Raw genomic sequence first — 19,524 nt, 5'->3', positions numbered from 1 at the left:
GTAGAAGGGCCGGTATGTAATATGAGTCTTGCGCCCGCTTACTCCATCCCGCAATCCACGCTCCTTATCTGCAGGCACTTATAATAGAAGCAGCTGTTTTCCCTAGTGCATCTTGCAAGTCCGTACTGAGCACCCGTGGTGCTTTTGTTGCACTTATTTTCCGAGCTGTAGAGATCCCCTTGGTTCCCGAGGGTATTATTCTCTCCTCTTTAGACCCCAGTCTTTTTTATTTTTATTTTTTATTTTTTTATTTTTTATTTCTGATATCCATAATCCCAGAGTCCTAGTGTCGTCAATCCCTACCGATCTAGCTCAGCTTAGACAGAGCCAACCCAAAAACAACAACAACAACGCCAACGCCTCCCGTTACGGGCCCCTCTCCTGAAAAGCATTATTCAAAGCTCCACCATGGGCAAGCCAACAGACGAGAACCTCCCAGAGGTTGTGCCAGGTGACTTCCCCCAGACCGTGCCCGACAGCTCTCCGCAGGCCCTGACGGCCGCCGAGGCCCAGGCGCACCGGGCGCAGCTCGCCGGCGGCGACGCGCACAGGTACCAGGACGGGGTCGAGGTGGTCGACTCTCCAAAGTACATCGAGGTGCCCGTGGGGCTCGAGGCGGCCCACCAAAGCCCCTACTCGCCCTCGGCTCCCGGCAGCGTGGCCTGGGAGCCCGTGTCGGCCATCGACAGGCTCCAGGCGGGCGGGGTGGACAGCCACGGCAGCCAGGCCGACAGCGACGAGGGCATCAAGCACGAGCCCAAGACGATCTGGGGCCTGCAGCCTAAGCATTTCTATCTTCTCGTCGCGGTGCTGCTGCTGCTCGCGGTGGCGATCGGAGCTGGCGTCGGCGCCGGCGTCACGGCGGCCAACAACAGAGCGGCGCAGCGAGAGACTCAGGGAGACGGGGGTGGTACGTCGAGCAGCAATGGCGGAAATGGAGGAGGGTAAGTCTGTATTTTCTTGCAAAGTAAAAGCCGCAGTTTAAACACCAGACTCCGAAAGAAAGAAAAAAAGGATCGTCAGCTTTCTAACCCTGCATCTAACCTAGTTCCAGGCCGACCACGACAGGCCCCAAGCCCGTGACCCCGACGGGGACTCCCTACGACCCACCCCTGAACGAGTCGGACCCGGACGGACCGTTTGTGTTCCAGGGCTGGTCCGGCGCAAACTTCACGGGCAACATGACCATCAAGTACCGCAAGTACGGCATTTTTGATCTCGAATTCCCCGTCATCAGCTACGTGTGGGACCCCAACGGATACACCTGCTGCATCACGTTCTGCGCCAACAACACCGACACTAGCGGCAAGTACCGCTGCCAATACAGAAAGCAGGAGGGGGCCGCGGCTCATTTTGGCCGCATCCATACCTACTGCGGAGGCAACGAAATCACAAAAGCAATGTCCTGTTCTTGAGGAGAGCAGAAGAGAGAGAGAAGCAGAAAAAAAGAGAGCGCAGGTTTTATACCCAGAATGTTTGTTAGCTGATGATGATTGATGATTGCGGCTGCTGCTTTTGCGACTTGGATGTGCCTTGTTCGTTTTTATGCATGACCTAGCTTTCTCCAGGAAAGAGTACCAAAGCTACTTCAAGTTTCTGTCTGAATGCTAATGTTATTTTTCTCATTATTATTCTTGTTATACTAGTCCGAAGGAAGGCGAAAATTCATTCTGCAGTTGACCAAACCACTGATTTCTGGTGGCCTCATACAAGTAATGGCGACATTTTCTTTTGCAGCATGTACGAGACCAAAAGGGCTGGAAAGTGTCTTTCTCGGCAGTTGTCTCGACTTGGCTTTGCTACTTCTTTGCAGTCATGGATCTGATGTCTGGAAGAAATGGTCCTTTTCGGATCCTGGCCATTCATAACCCAAAGTTTGCACTCTCAAAGGTATGCAAGTGATGGGGAAAAAAAGGCAACCCCTGGCCGCAACATGTGGCTCGGTGGATATTATTATCCCTTCAGCCGTTCATTCGGGTACAGCTCCCGGATCCAAGTTCAGGGGTCAGGGGTCTGCCAGGCCGGACTAGAAGACGGGATGCAGTGGTTGTCTTGGCTTATCTACCCGCGGGGTATGTAGCAATTCCTGCACAATTTTTTTTTTTTTTTTTTTCCACTTGCTCACGTCTTTTGGTTGAATTATTTTTGATTCCCAATGTGCACTCCCTTGATAGGATTGGTCCCGCAATGAGCATGTGAGATTTCCCCCAAAGCCATTGTAGGATGATGGACAAGTAAACCGCCTTGTTTTACTGGGGTTTGCTCACCCTTTGACCCAGTAGCTAGCTGCTGGAACAAGGATCTTGCAGTTGCGCACCGTGCCGACGGAAAGGCCTATCCAGACCCTCGGTAGGAAGATGTGACCCTGTGAACGGTAACCAAACGGTAACTGCGAGCGTTTTGTTCCAAAAGCAATATCTACCCAGCCGGGTTTAATCAACCTGCCTATATTAACACCAGCCTTACCTTGCCTCGGTACCAGGTGGGGATTGGTTGGCTGGAGAGACTGCATATGCACTTCCTTAAAAGGCAAAAATAATCAGTGAAAAAAAAGACTAAGTAGCTTCATCGGTGCGGCTCTCCGACCATTGAGTCTGTTAACGATCCAGAGTATATCCAAATTCATCGTGGAATATAGACGAGAGTATACAACTTGTGGATACCAAATCTGTATAGATAGGTGGAGAAGTATATGAAACTCTAAATCTTTCTATTGATTCCATGAGAAAATCCTGACATCAGTTCCAATGACCCCGCGCTACCAGCGATGAACCGTTTGGTAGAAGCTTCTTTGAACCAGCGTGAACAACTAATTCGACCTGACCTGACCTGACCTTCAGATGCACTGTAAAATTTCCAAATCGTAGACCGAGAAAAAGTACAAACCTATCCCAGCTCAGGGCACATATTCAACCAGGAAATGCCATCAATCGGACAGGGACCCTCACAAAGCCCCCAACGTCAACTAACAAAACGGTCCGTCGTCTCCTGCTTCATCTTCAAAACAGACCAAACCGACGGCCGGGCCCGTGTCGCCCTGTTCCGGCGCAGCGGCAAAGTCCGGACGTACCAGCACCTGCTGGCGCCGATTTCAGGCTCGGTCGACAAATCGGACAAAACCCCACTGGCGGCCGCCTGGCGCGAGCTGCAGGAGGAAACGCAGCTCACAGCGGCGGACCTGGAGCTGCTCCGGCACGGCAAGAGCTACAAGTTCACCGACCTGTCGATCGGGCGCGAGTGGACCATCTACCCGTTCGCCTTCCGGCTGCTCCGCGACGATGCCGCCGTGAGCCTGGACTGGGAGCACGAGGAGTGGGGCTGGCACGATCCAGTCCTGATCGGGGATGGTTTCTCCGACGGCGTGCCCCGGCTGGCCGAGAGTCTGCGCCGGGTCTGGTACGAGATGGACCTCGGGTCTGCCGCGGCCCGTCTGCTGGATGCCGGGCTCGCGCGTCTCAAGACCGACCACCAGAGCGGGGCCCGGCAGCTGGCGACCTTTGCTTTGCGGTCGCTCAGGGATGTGACGTTGCAGATTCAGTGCGAGGGACTGGACTGCGAGACGTGGTGGGCCAGGGTGCGCACCGTCGCGTGGCACATGTGGAAGAACGGCCGAGAGAGCATGGGCGCTGCAATTACGGCAGTGCTCGTGCGAGCTCTGGAGGAGGTGGATGGGCGTCTACAGCTAGAATCAACAGAAAGGAACGTCAAGGCGTGGCAGGATCTTGCCACCGAGGTGTTCGACAAGGCTGTCACGCTGAGGGAGGACCACACTTCGGGAGCCGTGGTGGCGGAGGCTTTTGCGAGCTATCTTGGGAAGCACTTTGGGCCGAGACTCCAGGGCCATCAACCGATCACGGTCCTGACCCTATCAGAAAGCTCAACCATAGCGCTAGCACTGCAGCATGTGATTGCAAATACCGGATTTGCGTTGGACCTGCGCATCCTCGAATCGAGACCGTTATTTGAGGGAGTGTCACTAGCCGCATCCTTGACCGACGAGATGCCGACCAGCAAAGAGGCGGCACTTGGAGGAGCAGAGACAGAAAAAGAAACAAGCCAGTCAGAAGAAGCAGGTGGTGGCACAGAAACGACGACAGAGACCCCGGATTCGTGGCGCCGGCGGGACGGTTCACCTAAACTTAGCATCACGCTATACTCGGACGCAGCCGCGGCGCTAGCAGCAGGCGGCGGGGTCGACCTGGTCGTCATTGGGGCGGATCGAATCTCAGCTTCGGGGGCTGTGAACAACAAGACGGGATCCCTGCCGGCTATTTTGAGCGCGAGGCATGTGGCCGAGCGAGAAGGCCATCAGGAGGTCCGCGTCGTGGTTGTGAGCGAGTCGGACAAGATCGCACCGCCTGGCGACCCCCACGAGCACGTGGTGGAGGACAACGGCGGGGAGCAGCTTCGTAGGGCTTGGGCTGCCGACTTCAACAGTGAGAGGATCAGGGGTGCGGCGGAGCAGCTGTCTCGATTCGCTGTGGAGGGCGCTATAGACGGAACCAGAGTTTCTGTGAGCAACATATTCTTCGAGTGGGTGCCGCCTGAGCTGATAGACTCGTACATATCCGAGCAGGGGGCGCTATGTGTTGAGGAGATAGGAGAGAAATCTAGAGCCCTCGAGGAATCGATCGAGAGGATTTTTGGTGGCTTGTAGAGTGTCAACACCTTCATGAATAACCTGGTTGGTGGCCCAGAGGCTGTTGAGCCGCACACATGCACAGAATCAATCATGGCTATTAATAAGTTGGGCATTCAAACCAGCGGTATTGTAGAGGATGAGCGAATAGGGAAGGGTTCGCACATGGCCAGCTGCCGACCCAAATTGAGTGTATCGAGAGACTTGTGATGCGACATGGGGGCGCAGCAGCAGCAGCAGACTTAGACTTGCTCACATTCTTGATTCGCTTGTCTGTGAGGTGGCTATTTTTCTCTGCTTCCTCAGTTTAGTACCTAACCCACCATGATGATGGGTAACTTGACAATCATCAAATGAGTCAGATTGAAACATTGTGATTTGCTGCCGCGTATGCGAACCTCGATCCCAATCTGGCTGCTGGTCGACTGTTTAGGTGTTTAGGGGTGTACTGTTGTACAGTAGAAATGGTGTTGTGGTACCAGCCCGACCGTTTCTTGCAGGGACTGAAATACGCTAATTAACTGTGGGGTTGTGGGGTTGTGGGGCACCTGAGGTAATCGCGGGTCACTTCTAATTTGCTGCTTGGGGGACCTCCTGCAGTGCAGTATTATTATATTCGGCATTCCTTGTACCGTAACCGCTGCCAGCATGCCAATTTCCTTTCCAGGAATCCTGTGCGAGAATGCTTGATCGTCAATCGAATCGGCACGGCATGGCATGGCATGGCATGGGCTCCGATGAACGTCACTACAACATTTTCACCAGACCAAGGCATATCCCGTCCATCACATTGTCCTGTCCCGCTCCCTCCCCTGTCTTCAGCTCGCGGACAAGCTAGCGGATAGGGATATTTTTAGATCAGCAGCAACGATATCAATTTATCATTCGCTGGCTTGTTTTCATGGCTTCCATTTGCTGCCCTGTCCCGCCTTGCCTTGACTTTTCTTCTTTTCCCTTGCTCCCGCGGGAAAACAACATTGAGCTGCCCCTCATTCTGCAGCCACCAAAGACCGATTAGAATCATGCGTTTCCCTTGATAGTACTCCGTGTATCTGGAGCAGGTACTTGCAGAGAGAGAGAAAGAAAAAACCAGCGCCGCATGCCAAGTTTGGTTATCGTCTTACAAGATTGTCCGATGTTGAGCCTGTTGCTACCCTCCTATAGCCAGCCGTATGAATGGTGCGTCACTAACCGGCATTGTCCGCTGTCGCTGTCAGAACCCTTTCCAAAAGCCCACACATGCAATCTGTCGGGCAGACAACCCATCCGTCTTTTTTTTTCCCCTTCATCAATTCTATTACGCCCAGTTTCAATCATACCGTGGTTCCAGGGGGGTGGTCATCCACGATCAAAGTCCCCAAGCCCTTCTTCCCCCCACACATGGCAGAGACAAGGTACATACTTGGTTCACTTACTGTACTGTATCAAGATTATTTACGGGTAATAAAAAATCATGCGTCACAGCTGGCACTGCACTCCTATCGTTCCATGACCAGGCTTCTCCCCCAGTATTGCCGCTAGTGATGCAAGCTGCATCCAATCTCGTTCCGTTCGGTTCGTCAAGGCTCTCAGTTACCATACTGCCTGACCTCCGAGGCTCATCTCGGTGACCGATAGCGTCTTGCTCCCCCTCACTCGAGAGCCTCACAGCCACAATATCATCACAAGAATAACTCCCCTCCCCGCCAAGGGCGTCACCAAGCGAATAGCTGCATGGCACAGTATCGTCGTCACTCCGCAACTCCTGATAGACCCATCGGGAATTTTGGGCTTGACTGTCCCTGTAGACAAAGAGGCCGAATGAACGGCTCTGGTTACCGGGCTGTCGCGTCTGCTTGTGCTGGATTTTCAGGCTTGACGTCGCCAGCACAGCCTTCCAACAACAAGTGTATATCAGAGGTACTTAGTCTGCCGTCATCAGCACATACCGTGACCCTTTTTGTTGTTTCTGACCATTTCTCCTTGCGGCTTCTTCACCTATTTTCAGATCAGCCAAGAAAATTGAGCAAAGGTCCGATTCGACACTTTACGTCCACCTTTGGAAAGTGCGTCACCCTTATTTTCATCCACCACACACCACATTTGGCTTCTGCCTATCGATTTTTGAAGATTTTCCCTCTTTGTATATGCATTGACATGTTGCAGCCTAAGCTGCTGCATATAACGGCAAATTTGAGGTGTAAGCCAGTCTGCCGTCTATGAGAAGATATTCAAGACTACGATCGTCGACTGGCTTTTCTCGGGGACCTTTGCATTGGTCCTCCCACTTGTTTGTTGAGCATTTTTTGTTCCTCTCCAGATATCTGGTATCGACATTGCTCTTAGCTCCTCCCTCAAAGGCTTCCCCGGCTTATTTGGCCTTGCACGATCAAGATTTTCTTGGAACTTTTGGCCTTTGCCTTTGGAAGCTCCGTTCCGTTCCGCCTTTTCGTGCCGCAGCCTACCCAACAAAAACAGGGTACTCACGTAGCACCGACGCTTAACCATGCCGCGGTCGAGAGCGACATCGAGCCCGGCATCACCTGATAAACGATTGCCAGTCAATCCGCGCCGGCACAAAGTCCCCATAGAGCAAAGAAAGCGCGTCGCTACTGCGTAAGTTTTTTTTGCTTTCCCAGTATCCCCTGACTATTATTACTATTCACTAGATAAATCAAGTCCGATGTCGGCTCGTAGTACAACGAAACTGACCACCCAGCAACAGTTGCAACAGCTGTAATGTCAAACGCGTCAAGTGCTCCGGCGAAAGGCCATGCAGGCAATGCAAGAACACGTCGAGGGAGTGCATCTACCCCGTCACTGTCGACAAGGTGACGATTGCAAAATCAGAACTGGACGCGCTGCGCGCCAAGTGTGCCGCCCTCGAGCGATGCTTGCAAGAAGCCGTGCCCGACACTGCCCGCCGCCAACAGCTTCTCGCACTAGATAGCAAGTCCAACGCACCGAGGCGAGGAAGCGACGGCCTCCACTCGCCAGCCGCAAGTTCGGTGGGCGATGTTCTTGAGGAGGACTCGGCCGTTGCGGAAGACGGAAGGCTGTTGCAGGACACGGACGGAACGGCCCGGTATCTGGGCGAGACGTCTGGGGCTACATTCCTTGACAATCTCAAACAGTTCATGTCGACCATATTCCCGCTCGCATACAACGGATCAGCTCCATCAGATCCATCCATGCACGTTGGTAACATGTTCCTGTCGTCGGTGGGCAGGTACCAGACAAGCGACTCGCAGCCGCTACTGGTCCCCATCGTCGACCCCCTCTGGTTGCCAACATCTACCGAAATGTCGGTCAAGTTGAGTGACCTGCGCTATTTCATACAGGAAGGCGGCGCCATCTCGGGGGGAATATACTTTTGGGGAGACCTCACAAGCCTACCTCACGACGAAAGGGGCCCAGCAGCTTCGACGGCTGCAGACCTGGTAGCGCACCGGCCTCTCGCCTTTTACCACGCAGCCTTCGCCTACTCGACCTTGTTCGGCCTGACGACTACAAACTCCAAGCAGGATGGACAGCTGGGCGAGACATACTTTGCACGGGCCAAAATGCTCCTGGGAAACCCACTAGAGGTAGCAACCTACTCGACCGCCGACGTGGCTGCCCTGGCGCTCATGGGCATGTACATGGTGGAGATGAACAGGCGCGACGCCGCCTACATGTACATTACGACCGCCATGCACATCTCCATCATGCACGGCGTACATCGCGGCTGGTCTGTAGATGAGATGGGAAAGAGAGTCTTTTGGACCGTCTATATCCTGGACAGGTGGATGAGCTGCTTGATGGGCCGCCCGCCTACCATCCAGGATGAGGTTATCAGGCTTGATCTTCCGCGGGAAGTACCGTAAGTATTACGAAGTTCCTGTTGGCTATCGCCTCATCATTATAGGTTTGTCCTGCCTGCTAAGCCTAACATATTCGAGCACAGGGGCCTCCCCACTTGTATTGGCATCTGTGCCAACATTGAATTGTCTAGGATCGCAGGCCATGTTGTTTGCGATACATACCGCAGTGCTCCCGGCACGTGGAATGATGCAAGGACAATGGGCTTGTCACACGTTGACAAGGCTCTACGAATGCTTTGGAACTGGCAACGAGACCTCCCTCCAGCGTTGCAATTATCACACGACACTCTGTCGCGAGACAGACCACTCTGTACTTTGCACATGAACCACAATCAGGTACGCATTTACCCGTTGAAGACTTACCATATGTTGCGGTCATCCATGAATACCAGACCCTAAACAAGTCGAACCGCCATACAGCTTCTTATCCTTACGATACGACCCATGTTTCTCGTTGCCGTCAAAAGGGCAGTGGCAGACCGGTTCTTCACAACACACCCGTGGCACTCGCAGGAGCGCGACCAGCAGCAGACGGAGCTCTCCCGCCCCGCCTGGGCCAGCATCGAAACCCATCCGCAGGTCGGCATGTTCCGCGACTGCTCCGACGCGGCGCGCCGCAATCTCCGCCTCGGCCGGTGGCTGGCCAAGATCTCGCCGGCCTCCAAGCTCCTGCTGCCGGACATGCACTGCATCTTCAACGCCGCCATCCTCCTCCTCCTCCACCAGATCGTCTTTGTCGACCTCCGCACCGACGACGTCTCGGATATATCCTTCGCCCTCGAGGCCTTTGCCCGCGAGGCCGACGTCGGCGACGCCTATGCCGGCGACTGCCTGCGCGTCATGCAGGACCTCGCCGGGCTCGTCCGCCGTCTGCGCTCGCTCATGTTTGACGGCGTCCCGCACATCCCCAGCCCCCATTTTTCCTCGGCTATTCTCTCCTCGGCGCCGTCGCCGCTGCCATCGGCCGGTCTTGGGCTGCCAATGTCGATGATTCCTCTTCCGAGTCCGGGGCTCGAAGGCCACGGTGGGGCAGACTATATGACTTCCAGCCCTGGGCATCAGCAGCATCAGCAGCAGCAGCAGCAGCAGCAGCAGCAACAACACCAACAACACCAACAACAACAACAACAACACCATCCACTCCATCATCACCATCAACAGCAACAACAACCACATCACTTACCACTCCCGGTTACAACAATTGGTGCAACACCAGCGCCTCTTGCGCTGAGCTATGATGGAGTAAGTAACGGCCTTGGTATGATGCCGCTTGGGGTTGGCAGTGGGGAAGCTCTGTACGCGGAGTTGATGACTTGGCTGGACAATGACGAAGTAAACATGAACGGCATGTACGCCGGGCAGATGATATGATTATCTGAGGGGGCAGGCATATATTTGCTGTTGATGAGTGCTATGACATTTGGAGAGATATGTATATACGAAACCCACAAAAAAATGACAGACTCTTAAATATTCTGTTGTTCAATCGCTCGCAATCCTTTTCCGATTCTCGTATGAACTAAATCATGTCTTCATCTGCTTCCTGACGACGGTGGTAAGGGATACTCGTGTAGTGCTAGTCCTCGTTTTGTCATTGGGCCAGTAGACTACCGACACTATCCTATCTAACGCAGAGCATCCGCAGATCCACCTCAACGGCCCGAGAGAACGCCAAGGCATCACACAAGCCGGGGAGGAAACCAAGGCCTCAGCAATGAGGGGCTGAAAATAAAGTTTTTTTTTTACATGTCATAGTGCCTTGTAATAGGAAATCCATCCCCATAGGTCATATTCCAGCGTAAGACGCTGCGTTACAGGGTGAGGGAGTCTCCCGTCGACTCATCGTCAGCCTTACTGGTTGTTACTGGGCAAATTTCTTTTTGTTTCTCTTTTTTTTTTCTGTGTTAAATAAAAAATCCTTTACTTACACGAGACTACGCAGAGTTTGAAGGGAAAACGGTCGCGAAACGGTTCCAGGGTTTTGTGTGGTGCTATTCTTGTGCTCAAGCATGTCCCTATATGACAGCGGGTAGTGTACCCGCGGCCTGGCCCCTTCACTTCCGTGTGCTCCCTGGTGTAATATGGTATGATCTGCTCATATTCCAAGTAGAGCTGTCTGATTGGCTGGGGTTGACGAATGAACTGACTTTCGAAATCACATAATATATCCCGAAACTGCTGCCAGTAGTAGAAATTAGGAGTGCTTTGCACGTCAGGCGATGGATGCGGCCCTTGTGATTAGTCATTTTCAGTTCGAAGCTCGGTTTGAACGGACTTAGTATGAAGGCTCGGCCTGGCAGACAAGTTCCAGTCCAATGTAACGCCATTTATTTTATGGACATGTAATGCATATTGGGTATCTGTCGGTGTGGACTTCGCGGAGAACAATATAGAACCGGCCCTAAAATAAAATAAAATAAAATAAAATAACAACAAAAAGACATTTCCGTTGCGCAGCAGCCACCACTGTCAATCACTATGTTCTTGGCACCTGGCAGTCTTCCTCATGTTTTTATCCCATTCCTTCTGCTCAGCCATAAACCTTTCTTTTTTCTCCAAATATCCCTGGTGGACCTTGGCCTTTTCCCAAGCTTCTTTGAAGATCAACGAAGCCTCGAGCTTCTCCTCCCGTCCCTGGTGACTTTCACTCTTTTCGAGCTCCTCGCCCGTTTTCTTATCATACTTGCGACCTCCGGCGTGGTTTGCGTACCGCTTTGCCCGCGTCATACCCTTTTTGTTTTTGTTTTTTGTACTCTTGTCATCATTGTGTGCTCCTACGAGCTCCTTGATCGGGAGGTCGCTGACACTAATATCAAAAGGAGTCATCCGAAGTCCCAGCAATTCGCGATAAACTCACCATCTGTAAAAACTTGCGGCACATATCCATGCCTACAAAGTCGTCCTGCCCATCGTAATCTAAAAACTTATCATAGATCTGCTCGGACGACTTCTTTGCCAGCTCGGCCGTCCTGAAGCGCCACAGAGGTAGGATGGCGGACTTGTATGGCTCGACGGTGAGTACGCCAAACTCGCCTCTGCCGATGCGGTAAAGGTATTTTGTCTTCGGCGTCACGTGGGAGGGTGGCTTTGGTTGTGGCATTTTCACACCATGATCATGTCCTGAAATCAAAATTTGTATTGTATATCTGCAATATGATGGAGAACGCTAACATGCAACGCAACATCCTCTTATTAAGGGCCTAGTCTAGACCCCGTGTGTTTGCGCCAAAGTTGGACGATCACATAAAGGAATGTGTATGACGTAGTCCAACTCAAACGGCTGTTGAACAAGCGCCACAGAGCAAACAACACACAGCACCATCGATCCGAAAGATCAAGCAATGAAAAACATAACTCAGAGTGATCGAAAGGAAGTCTACACAACTACCTAGCTACCTAGCTTACCTACCCTACCTAGTATCGTCCCTCCGTCCTCACGTCCACAGGGGCAGGCAGGCACGAATGAGAGTTTACCCCGCTCATCTTGCACTTCTGAATCACGTGCCTACTCTTCATAAATATCCATTTCGCAGATTGCATCAGGTGGCATGGATCGCCTAATTCCTCGTGGAGACTCAAAAATTTTCATACCACCCCTCCAGCTGCCATCCGCGTTGGCTTCGCAAACAAGCGCGGGCAATGATTGACACTGGATGAATACTTTGCTCTCCTTTATTTTATTTTATGTTATCTTTTTTCCTCTTTTTCCCTTCGGTGTCCTGATCATTTGTCCGACTCCGCCATTCAGCCGAGCGGACCAACAGTCAGTTCAACCATGCGAAGAGCGGCAGGCAAAAAAAGAGATCTGCTGCAGCCGAGCAGGCAAAGCCGGCCATGGTTTCCCCCTGCACAGATGACCCTCTTACGCTACTCATGATCTTATCAGATCATCTTGCCCCTATGACTCCTTACCAAAGCTCCACTGAGCCAGGATCTGGACGCCAAGGTTTGGAAAAGTCCTTTTTTTTTTTTTTTTTTTTTTTTTTTCTCTCTTCTCCTTGCCCAAGGAGATTCTTCCTCTTTACCTGAACAATTACCGACAAGAGACTCCCAAAAGTCCCGTTGTGCTGCACCCACCCCACTATCGGGATATCTCGGTACATCATGTGTGCATTGCCGTCCTGCCTTCAATGAAGCCGGAGGAGGGAGTGACGGTCACTCGAAACCGTCCTCACTGTCCTTTCCCAAATGTTTCATCGCTACGCCCAGAAGCTAGCTAAATCTACAAGATAGAACAGTCGATATGCTTTCAGTGAGTGTAATTGTCTGTACATTATCAGAATTAGTCCGTCAGCAAGTGCTCTGTTCTGATGAGCGATACAAGACGGTACATTCAATAGTCATTCCCACACATCCAGGCCACCTCCTGGCTTCCATATGTCCTCCACCGAGCCCTTTTAATCTCCGTGCACTACGTACTTCACAGAGAACCACCTTCCTTCTCCAGATCTGCGAACGCCTGCTGCGAACCCGAATGACTCGGATGAACTTCTACCGGCTTACCGCATCTCGTACGATGGACCTTCACCTACCTAAACTAGATTGGGACCCTGATGGAAAAAAGTTTTCACATGAACATGAGCTCCATGCAGGATGACGCCGATCATCCTCGGAGATGGCGTCTGGATTGGGGAAAGCTGGTCGTCTCATACCCCCAACTGTTGCGTAAGAAAAAAAAGACGCAACAAATGTTGACTGGCCGGGACGCCCTGTATGGTGGCAACAGCCCTGCATTGCCATCCATGCTTTCTCTGCGTCCTGTGGGCCATGCCCCTGGGCACAGAGGGGCTTTGATCTTATCAGATCCGAAGATAATGCCGATGTCGCACAACCCATGTGCTGACTGCTTTGCATCACCAACTACCACGCCGTTCATCCCCACCGTTGATGCGGCTGGAGGTTTTGAACTAGGAAAGCCGTTGTTCTCCGAGAACCCTGGGCCTAACCTGTGCCATTGTGGATCGAACTAATCGGAGCTGCGTACTCGCATTAATTTCTGTCTATTTGCCTGACTTGGGTAAATATTCATTCACTCTTGTCAACCATTACACATGTTGACGAACAAAAGTTAGTTCAGTTCACCTACGAGGTAGGTCACAGAACGTATCCCTCCTGTAAACATATGCATACATGATCAGGAGGCAGCTTTAGCATTTTAAGCAATAGTCTAGCTCGTACTTTGTTTTCTTTTTTATTTTTTTTTTCTGCCATGTTCCCCGCCCTCCTTATCCCAGATTCCGTTCTGCACAATGATGTGGTCCCCGAAGAAAATACTCTCCCCACCACGCATCCACCCTTTCATCGACGACCACTCTGCCACCCACCCCATAGCGACTGGGTTCGCTTCCACAGACAGGCCCGCCCAGCGCATTCCGGGAAGAGCTGCTGGTAATGATTATGGGACCATACCTTTGCGTCAATTATCGATCGAATTATACCTGCTGCACTTGCGCGGCCACCAATCGAACCATTGAGTCCCATCTACCAGTAATCCTTCCGGATACTTCCAGAAGCGCAGTTTGCTCCTGGTCTGACTTACGGATCCCGTATTTGCTTTTGAGTCTCGCAACCTGAATAGGTGGGCTATTCGTGTCAGGCTTTTCTTGGCTAGTAAGTACAGCACGCGATTTTATTCCACCACAGAGAGAAAAAAAAAAAAAAAATCGTACAATTGTTTGCTCCAGAACGGGCGGCCCCATATTCCACATTATATCCACTTCAAGGCTTGGACAGCTACAATGCACCCCCTTGGATGCCTGGATGATCTTGTAGCTTCTTGCGCGCACCTACAAAAGTGAACCTCCCGCCCACTTCCAGTTGCCATGCTTGCACAGCCAGTTTCTTTCCGTCACGTGGAATCCCTATCCTAGAAAAATCTACTCATCATTCTCAGATAACCTCTTCGGGGTTTGCATCTTTTCATTTTGGGGTTTCCAACCACCTTTGCAACCCCGCCAAGGCAATTTTCATCACATCCCCCGGATTCTGGCATCTCTGTATGACGACATAACTACCTACTGCAATTTTGCCACGGTCGAGACCTGCGCCTTGGGAGCTTCTCTATTTTGATCTATTGTATGTATTCCATTCCATTTTTTACATTTCCCCGCATTGTTATGAATGGCAGTTTCCCATCCGCCTAACACTCACCTTATCCATCTTACAAAGCTTATTCGACCAAATACCATTATTCTACCATACAGAAACCATTGGCGCCATGGCTCCCCACGCTGAAGAAGTGCTAGACAGCAGCATGTCTTCCAGTACCTCTGGAGCACCAGCTCTGAATGGGTTCTCTGCATTTCTAAATGGCTCCAACGGCGTCAACGGCGTCAACGGCATCAACGGTGTCAACGGTGTCAATGGTGTCAATGGGCACCACAGCGCCAACAATGGCAGAAATGGCGCAAACGGAACCGCACACAACGGCACTTGCTCCAGGACTCGCAACGTCCTCAAAAGCCAATTTGTCCTCCCCACACCGGCAGACGAGGTCCACGACCTGATTTGCGTGGGTTTTGGCCCTGCTAGTCTGGCCATAGCCGTCGCAATCCATGATGCACTGGAGTCGAGGGCACTATCTAAGCCACCCAAAGTCATGTTCATCGAGAAGCAAGAGAGCTTTGCCTGGCATGCAGGCATGCTGCTTCCCGGTGCCAAAATGCAGATTTCTTTCATCAAGGACATGGCAAGTCTGCGCGACCCTCGCTCTCACTTTACCTTCCTCAACTATCTGCATAAGAATGACCGCCTTGTTCACTTCACCAACCTGGACACATTCCTACCGGCGCGCGTTGAGTATGAGGACTACCTCAGGTGGTGTGCCAGTCACTTTGAAGACGTTGTCAAGTACAGCAACGAGGCTGTATCAGTACGACCAGAGCCTAGAGCTGCCGGCGGCGATAGCGCCGTTAAGATCTTTGAGGTGGTCTCCAGGAATACCAAGACTGGTGTCGAGACACGATACCGCGCAAAGAACGTAATTCTCGCCCTGGGTGGACAGGCTTCTATTCCAAGGCCCCTACCTCAAGCTCACCCCAAGGTTATTCACTCGTCTCAATACGCTCATATTGTCCCCCGGATTCTGAAGGACACCAGCGCTCCCTACAAAGTTGCAGTCATTGGAGCCGGACAGAGTGCAGCCGAGATCTTCAGCAATGTTCAGACTCTCTATCCCAACTCCAGGACATGGATGGTCATGAAGTCAGAGTTTCTTAAGCCTAGTGATGATTCACCATTGTAAGTCATCAGAGCTTGCGGGAACCCTTTTTTTTTCTTCCTCTCTCTCTCTCTAGATTACAGAAGCTGACATGCATCATTACCAAGCGTCAACTCTATCTTCAACCCCGAATTTGTGGATAACCTGTACCCACGGGCATCAAGTGACAGGCGCCACCTGATTAGGGAAGCAAAGGCAACAAACTATGGTGTTGTTCGCCTGGAGCTCATTGAAAAGCTATATGAGCTCATGTACGACCAGAGACGTGAGCTTGGTAGCGATGAGAAACAGTGGCCCCACCGCATCATGAGCAGCCGCCGTGTGATCAGCTGCGAGCCCATCAAGGGCGACCGCCTGCGTCTGAGGGTCAAGCCTGCATCAGCGACCATCGATGAGGTGGACGATCTGCAGGCGGATAACGGCGAAGAGGAAGAGTTCGACGCCGACCTCGTGGTGTGCGCAACCGGCTACAAACGGGATGCACACGTCGGCATGCTGCAGAGCATGTGGGGGATACTCCCCTCACTGAACCGCACGCAGTCCACCCCCTCTGAAGACAGGAAATACAAGGTTCCTGTCTTTGACAGCTGGGAGGTGCAGTCGCCTGCAGATAGCGAGAGCCAAGGCACAAGGTCACTCTCGGTCGGGCGGGACTACAAGGTGCGTTTCGCGCCAGATGCTGTTGCTCCTGGCTCGGGGGTTTATCTTCAAGGCTGCTGCGAGGGTACTCACGGGGTAAGTTTTCACATATTTCCTTGTATAATTGCCCCTCTCCCCCACTCCGGTCTGAGTGATTTCCAACGCGACGACTCTGATTGGCGGGGTCAAAAAACAACGTCTTATACTGTTGGGATGAGAAAATGAAAATGCTGACGCCAACGGCCCCCCACATTGCAGCTGAGCGATACGCTCTTGTCCATCCTATCCACGCGGTCCGGAGAAATCGTGAATTCTATCTTTGGATCAAGTAATTGAGATAGGACATGGCGCGACGAGGGGGCTGTACGAAGCCAAAATAGGCTCGGCAGCCTTGGTGGTTGGACACATTTGTCGAATTTTTTTTTTTTCTGTTTTTTTAAAAAATGGGGATTGTCAAAGGTACGGTACCATGAACGAGTCAGCGCTTCTGCATTTCAAATATATTGCATATTACAGTTTAGATTTTAAAGCCAGTTGCAGTTTGGCAAGGCATATCTTTGGGATGCAACTTCACTGTGTCGTTGTCAAGGAAATCGATCAATAAGCCTATAGTCAAGTTGTCGCTGGTCGCTGCATACTTGTCTTTCAGGAATACACGCAAGGTCATGCGGTCCTAATAACACTAGCGGGGGCTCATCGGGGAGATCTGGATGTAGGTCATGCTTTTGTGTCACCCCAAAACCTTTCCAGGGGCTCGCTCTCTACCGCGTTCTGCCGAATCGGCGTTATTGAGACTGGTTGTCGAGATGAGGGGTGCAGGTTCGCCAAGAGGCAGGCTTTTTGTTTGAGCGATAAATGATACCGCGGGCCGGTATTCCGCCTATTTAATCAGTTACGCGAATTTTACGGAAGAGAAAGTGGTGCGAACGTAGCGAGTGCAAGTTTAAACCAAGTTCACCGAGGAATGCACTGGGCGGCTAAACAAAGTCGCATATTAGACCTTTGTAGAGGTTGATCATCTATACTCTGCCCCTGCGATGTAGATGTTTTGTGGGTGCATCATGAAACGCCATCATAAAGGGCGGAGCGGCATCCAGATACTGACTTGTCCTTGTATAGTCCCCCATTCCCCACCTGTGGAGTTACGTTATCCAGGGAAGGTTTGTGAAGTAGCATGGGTCTCAGGATGAGAGATTTTGGCAGCTTTCAAGCTTAAGCGGGATTGCAGATGGGGAAACGAACCAAACATACCAAGTCCGGCTTGCGGATCTGTTTTTTTTTTTTTTTTTTTCTTTTTTTTCTTTTTTCATGGCTGACTCACCGGGTTTACCTTGGCATTCACGTATTAGACCTAGGCTGGAAGACTCAGGCCTCCTGCGATCTGAAATATTGTGAAGTAACGATAGGGTGGTTATGGCAAAGGGACGGATGCGGCGGAACTACAAGACGCGAAAACAAGAGAAAGCAAATTAGCTTCTTCACTCTTGTTACTCTGCCACATTTTCTTTTTTACTCTCAAATCATAACAGGCTGTGTAAACTTTACCAGCAAGGAAGCCACAGGCCGTACACCAATTCTCGTCCTGATTTATCTCGGCTCCGCAGTTGGAACAGTCGCAGTCGTATCGCGCGTGGCATTCATCGCAGACCTCGTGGCCGCAGGTCTCGCTCGCGCACTTGGTGGCGTTCGGCTCCATCTCGTTAATGCACTGGCAGCAGAGCCAGCCGTGATAGATCAGCCACTGGGTCGACCAGCAGTCGTCGCAGGTGGCACGGTATACGTAAAAGTTCTCGTAGTTGCCCCGGCCGGCACCGCAGCGCTGGACGGTGCCGTCTCTGTTTAGCACGCGACTCCGGGCGGCCGCTGGGCAGTCGAGGACGTTGGCGGGCTCCCATGAGGACTCTGACATCGGGTGGGTGCATGCGTATACGCTTGTTATTTTGATGCACATTGTGTTCTTGGTTGGTTGGGTTGGTGGAGGATAAACTTCTCTATCTCGATCCTTTGTGTGCGATCTGGATTCGGGAACAAGGCTGGAACGTGATGGTTAATCGCAACTGTAAAGGCTTCATCTACGGAGGAACCAGAGGTTTCAGTTTATATAACGACTTCTGTGAGTGAGTAAGTGGTTTCATCGTATAACTTCTTTTCCTTTCTTCTAACGATATGGGTTAACTCCATTAACTGTGACGATTTGCAGGTTCAAGATGCGATACCTCAGCCTCTGAGCAACTGCTGAGAGCCATGTCATTGCCAACTATATTCACTTGAACAGTAAAGCCCCTTTGTTTGTGCTTGGCTCGGTAAAAGGGGAAAAGTCACCGAGGACCATTCGAGGTCAAGACCCTTAAGGTGTTTTCTTGAGCTGATCATTTCCTGCAAGCAAATTAACATATTTGGGCTATATGCCAAGGTTTCCATAATACGCAATCTCATGCCTGAGTAGTCTTGAGTTACTAGTACCAGACGCCCTTACTTGAGAGTACGCACAATAACATGAGAGAAACCATTTAAAATGTTTGGTTACCAAGATTTCTGTCCTCTCTTACAGAGTAAAAACAAGCACTCTCACGGACATAGTCCTAGAATAGTCTAGTCATAAGCACAAGTTGCCAGCAATTAATATTCTATACTTGGTAATAGAATCCCCTCGTACCTTGCAAGCAGGCTCTTGCCCAATATGGCTGGAGCCATTCGTTCGCAACCATGGATTTTCCACGCAGCAGATGAATTACGCGCCAATAATCGCCTTGCATAACCGCCCAGAAGCCCCGAAAAAAAAAAATGGGCCTCGGTGATGACGACACCACTGCCGTTACGACTCGCAGGTGGGGTTCCTGCCAACGTAACATCACCAGAGAAAAAAAAAATTGAGAAAAAAAAAAGGAGAAAAGAACAGGAGAGAGAGAGAGAGAGAGAAAAAAAAGGCCGCAATCGCTTGAAGGCGGCAGCACCAAGATCGCTGCATAATATGAGATGCACGATGTTATGCAGCCGAGCTAAAACTCTATATGCAGCGCAACCTAGGTGCGTTTACAATGCAAATCCTGCCAGACCGTGTGTTCCTGGTAAGCAGTTCTCATGTACTTCACGAACAAGCCACGCTGAACACGACCTGCAGATCGCCAGGGTCCTTACGTCGCCGGTTGCATCAATCCGTATCGACGCATCCTATACGCTATTTT

General features: G+C 51.5%; 6 protein-coding genes across 6 annotated transcripts; 3 read left to right on the top strand and 3 right to left on the bottom strand.

The window, feature by feature from the left end:
• Positions 1-408: 408 nt before the first annotated feature.
• On the top strand, positions 409-4,657 carry PpBr36_04706 (uncharacterized protein; the record flags this gene model as incomplete). Its single annotated transcript, XM_029891865.1, has 3 exons — positions 409-944; positions 1,055-1,407; positions 3,009-4,657. The coding sequence occupies 3 exons, from the start codon at positions 409-411 to the stop codon at positions 4,655-4,657; spliced, it is 2,538 nt and encodes an 845-aa protein (XP_029749180.1).
• A 2,467-nt stretch (positions 4,658-7,124) lies between these two features.
• On the top strand, positions 7,125-9,852 carry PpBr36_04705 (uncharacterized protein; the record flags this gene model as incomplete). Its single annotated transcript, XM_029891864.1, has 4 exons — positions 7,125-7,234; positions 7,353-8,480; positions 8,565-8,817; positions 8,902-9,852. The coding sequence occupies 4 exons, from the start codon at positions 7,125-7,127 to the stop codon at positions 9,850-9,852; spliced, it is 2,442 nt and encodes an 813-aa protein (XP_029749177.1).
• A 1,098-nt stretch (positions 9,853-10,950) lies between these two features.
• PpBr36_04704 (uncharacterized protein) lies at positions 10,951-11,581 on the bottom strand (the record flags this gene model as incomplete). Its single annotated transcript, XM_029891863.1, has 2 exons — positions 10,951-11,211; positions 11,339-11,581. The coding sequence occupies 2 exons, from the start codon at positions 11,579-11,581 to the stop codon at positions 10,951-10,953; spliced, it is 504 nt and encodes a 167-aa protein (XP_029749178.1).
• Positions 11,582-13,005: 1,424 nt separating this feature from the next.
• On the bottom strand, positions 13,006-13,221 carry PpBr36_04703 (uncharacterized protein; the record flags this gene model as incomplete). Its single annotated transcript, XM_029891862.1, has 1 exon — positions 13,006-13,221. The coding sequence occupies one exon, from the start codon at positions 13,219-13,221 to the stop codon at positions 13,006-13,008; it is 216 nt and encodes a 71-aa protein (XP_029749183.1).
• A 1,477-nt stretch (positions 13,222-14,698) lies between these two features.
• On the top strand, positions 14,699-16,675 carry PpBr36_04702 (uncharacterized protein; the record flags this gene model as incomplete). Its single annotated transcript, XM_029891861.1, has 3 exons — positions 14,699-15,720; positions 15,808-16,435; positions 16,598-16,675. 3 exons carry the CDS (start codon positions 14,699-14,701, stop codon positions 16,673-16,675), a joined length of 1,728 nt encoding a protein of 575 aa, XP_029749184.1.
• Positions 16,676-17,704: 1,029 nt separating this feature from the next.
• Positions 17,705-18,290, bottom strand: PpBr36_04701 (uncharacterized protein; the record flags this gene model as incomplete). Its single annotated transcript, XM_029891860.1, has 2 exons — positions 17,705-17,778; positions 17,885-18,290. 2 exons carry the CDS (start codon positions 18,288-18,290, stop codon positions 17,705-17,707), a joined length of 480 nt encoding a protein of 159 aa, XP_029749181.1.
• Between the last annotated feature and the right edge of the window lie 1,234 nt (positions 18,291-19,524).

This window comes from Pyricularia pennisetigena, chromosome 6 (genome assembly GCF_004337985.1).
Source record: "Pyricularia pennisetigena strain Br36 chromosome 6, whole genome shotgun sequence".
NCBI classification, from domain to species: domain Eukaryota; kingdom Fungi; phylum Ascomycota; class Sordariomycetes; order Magnaporthales; family Pyriculariaceae; genus Pyricularia; species Pyricularia pennisetigena.
The sequence above is the reverse complement of the archived record's forward strand: the minus strand, read 5'-3'. Positions and strand labels throughout refer to the sequence as shown.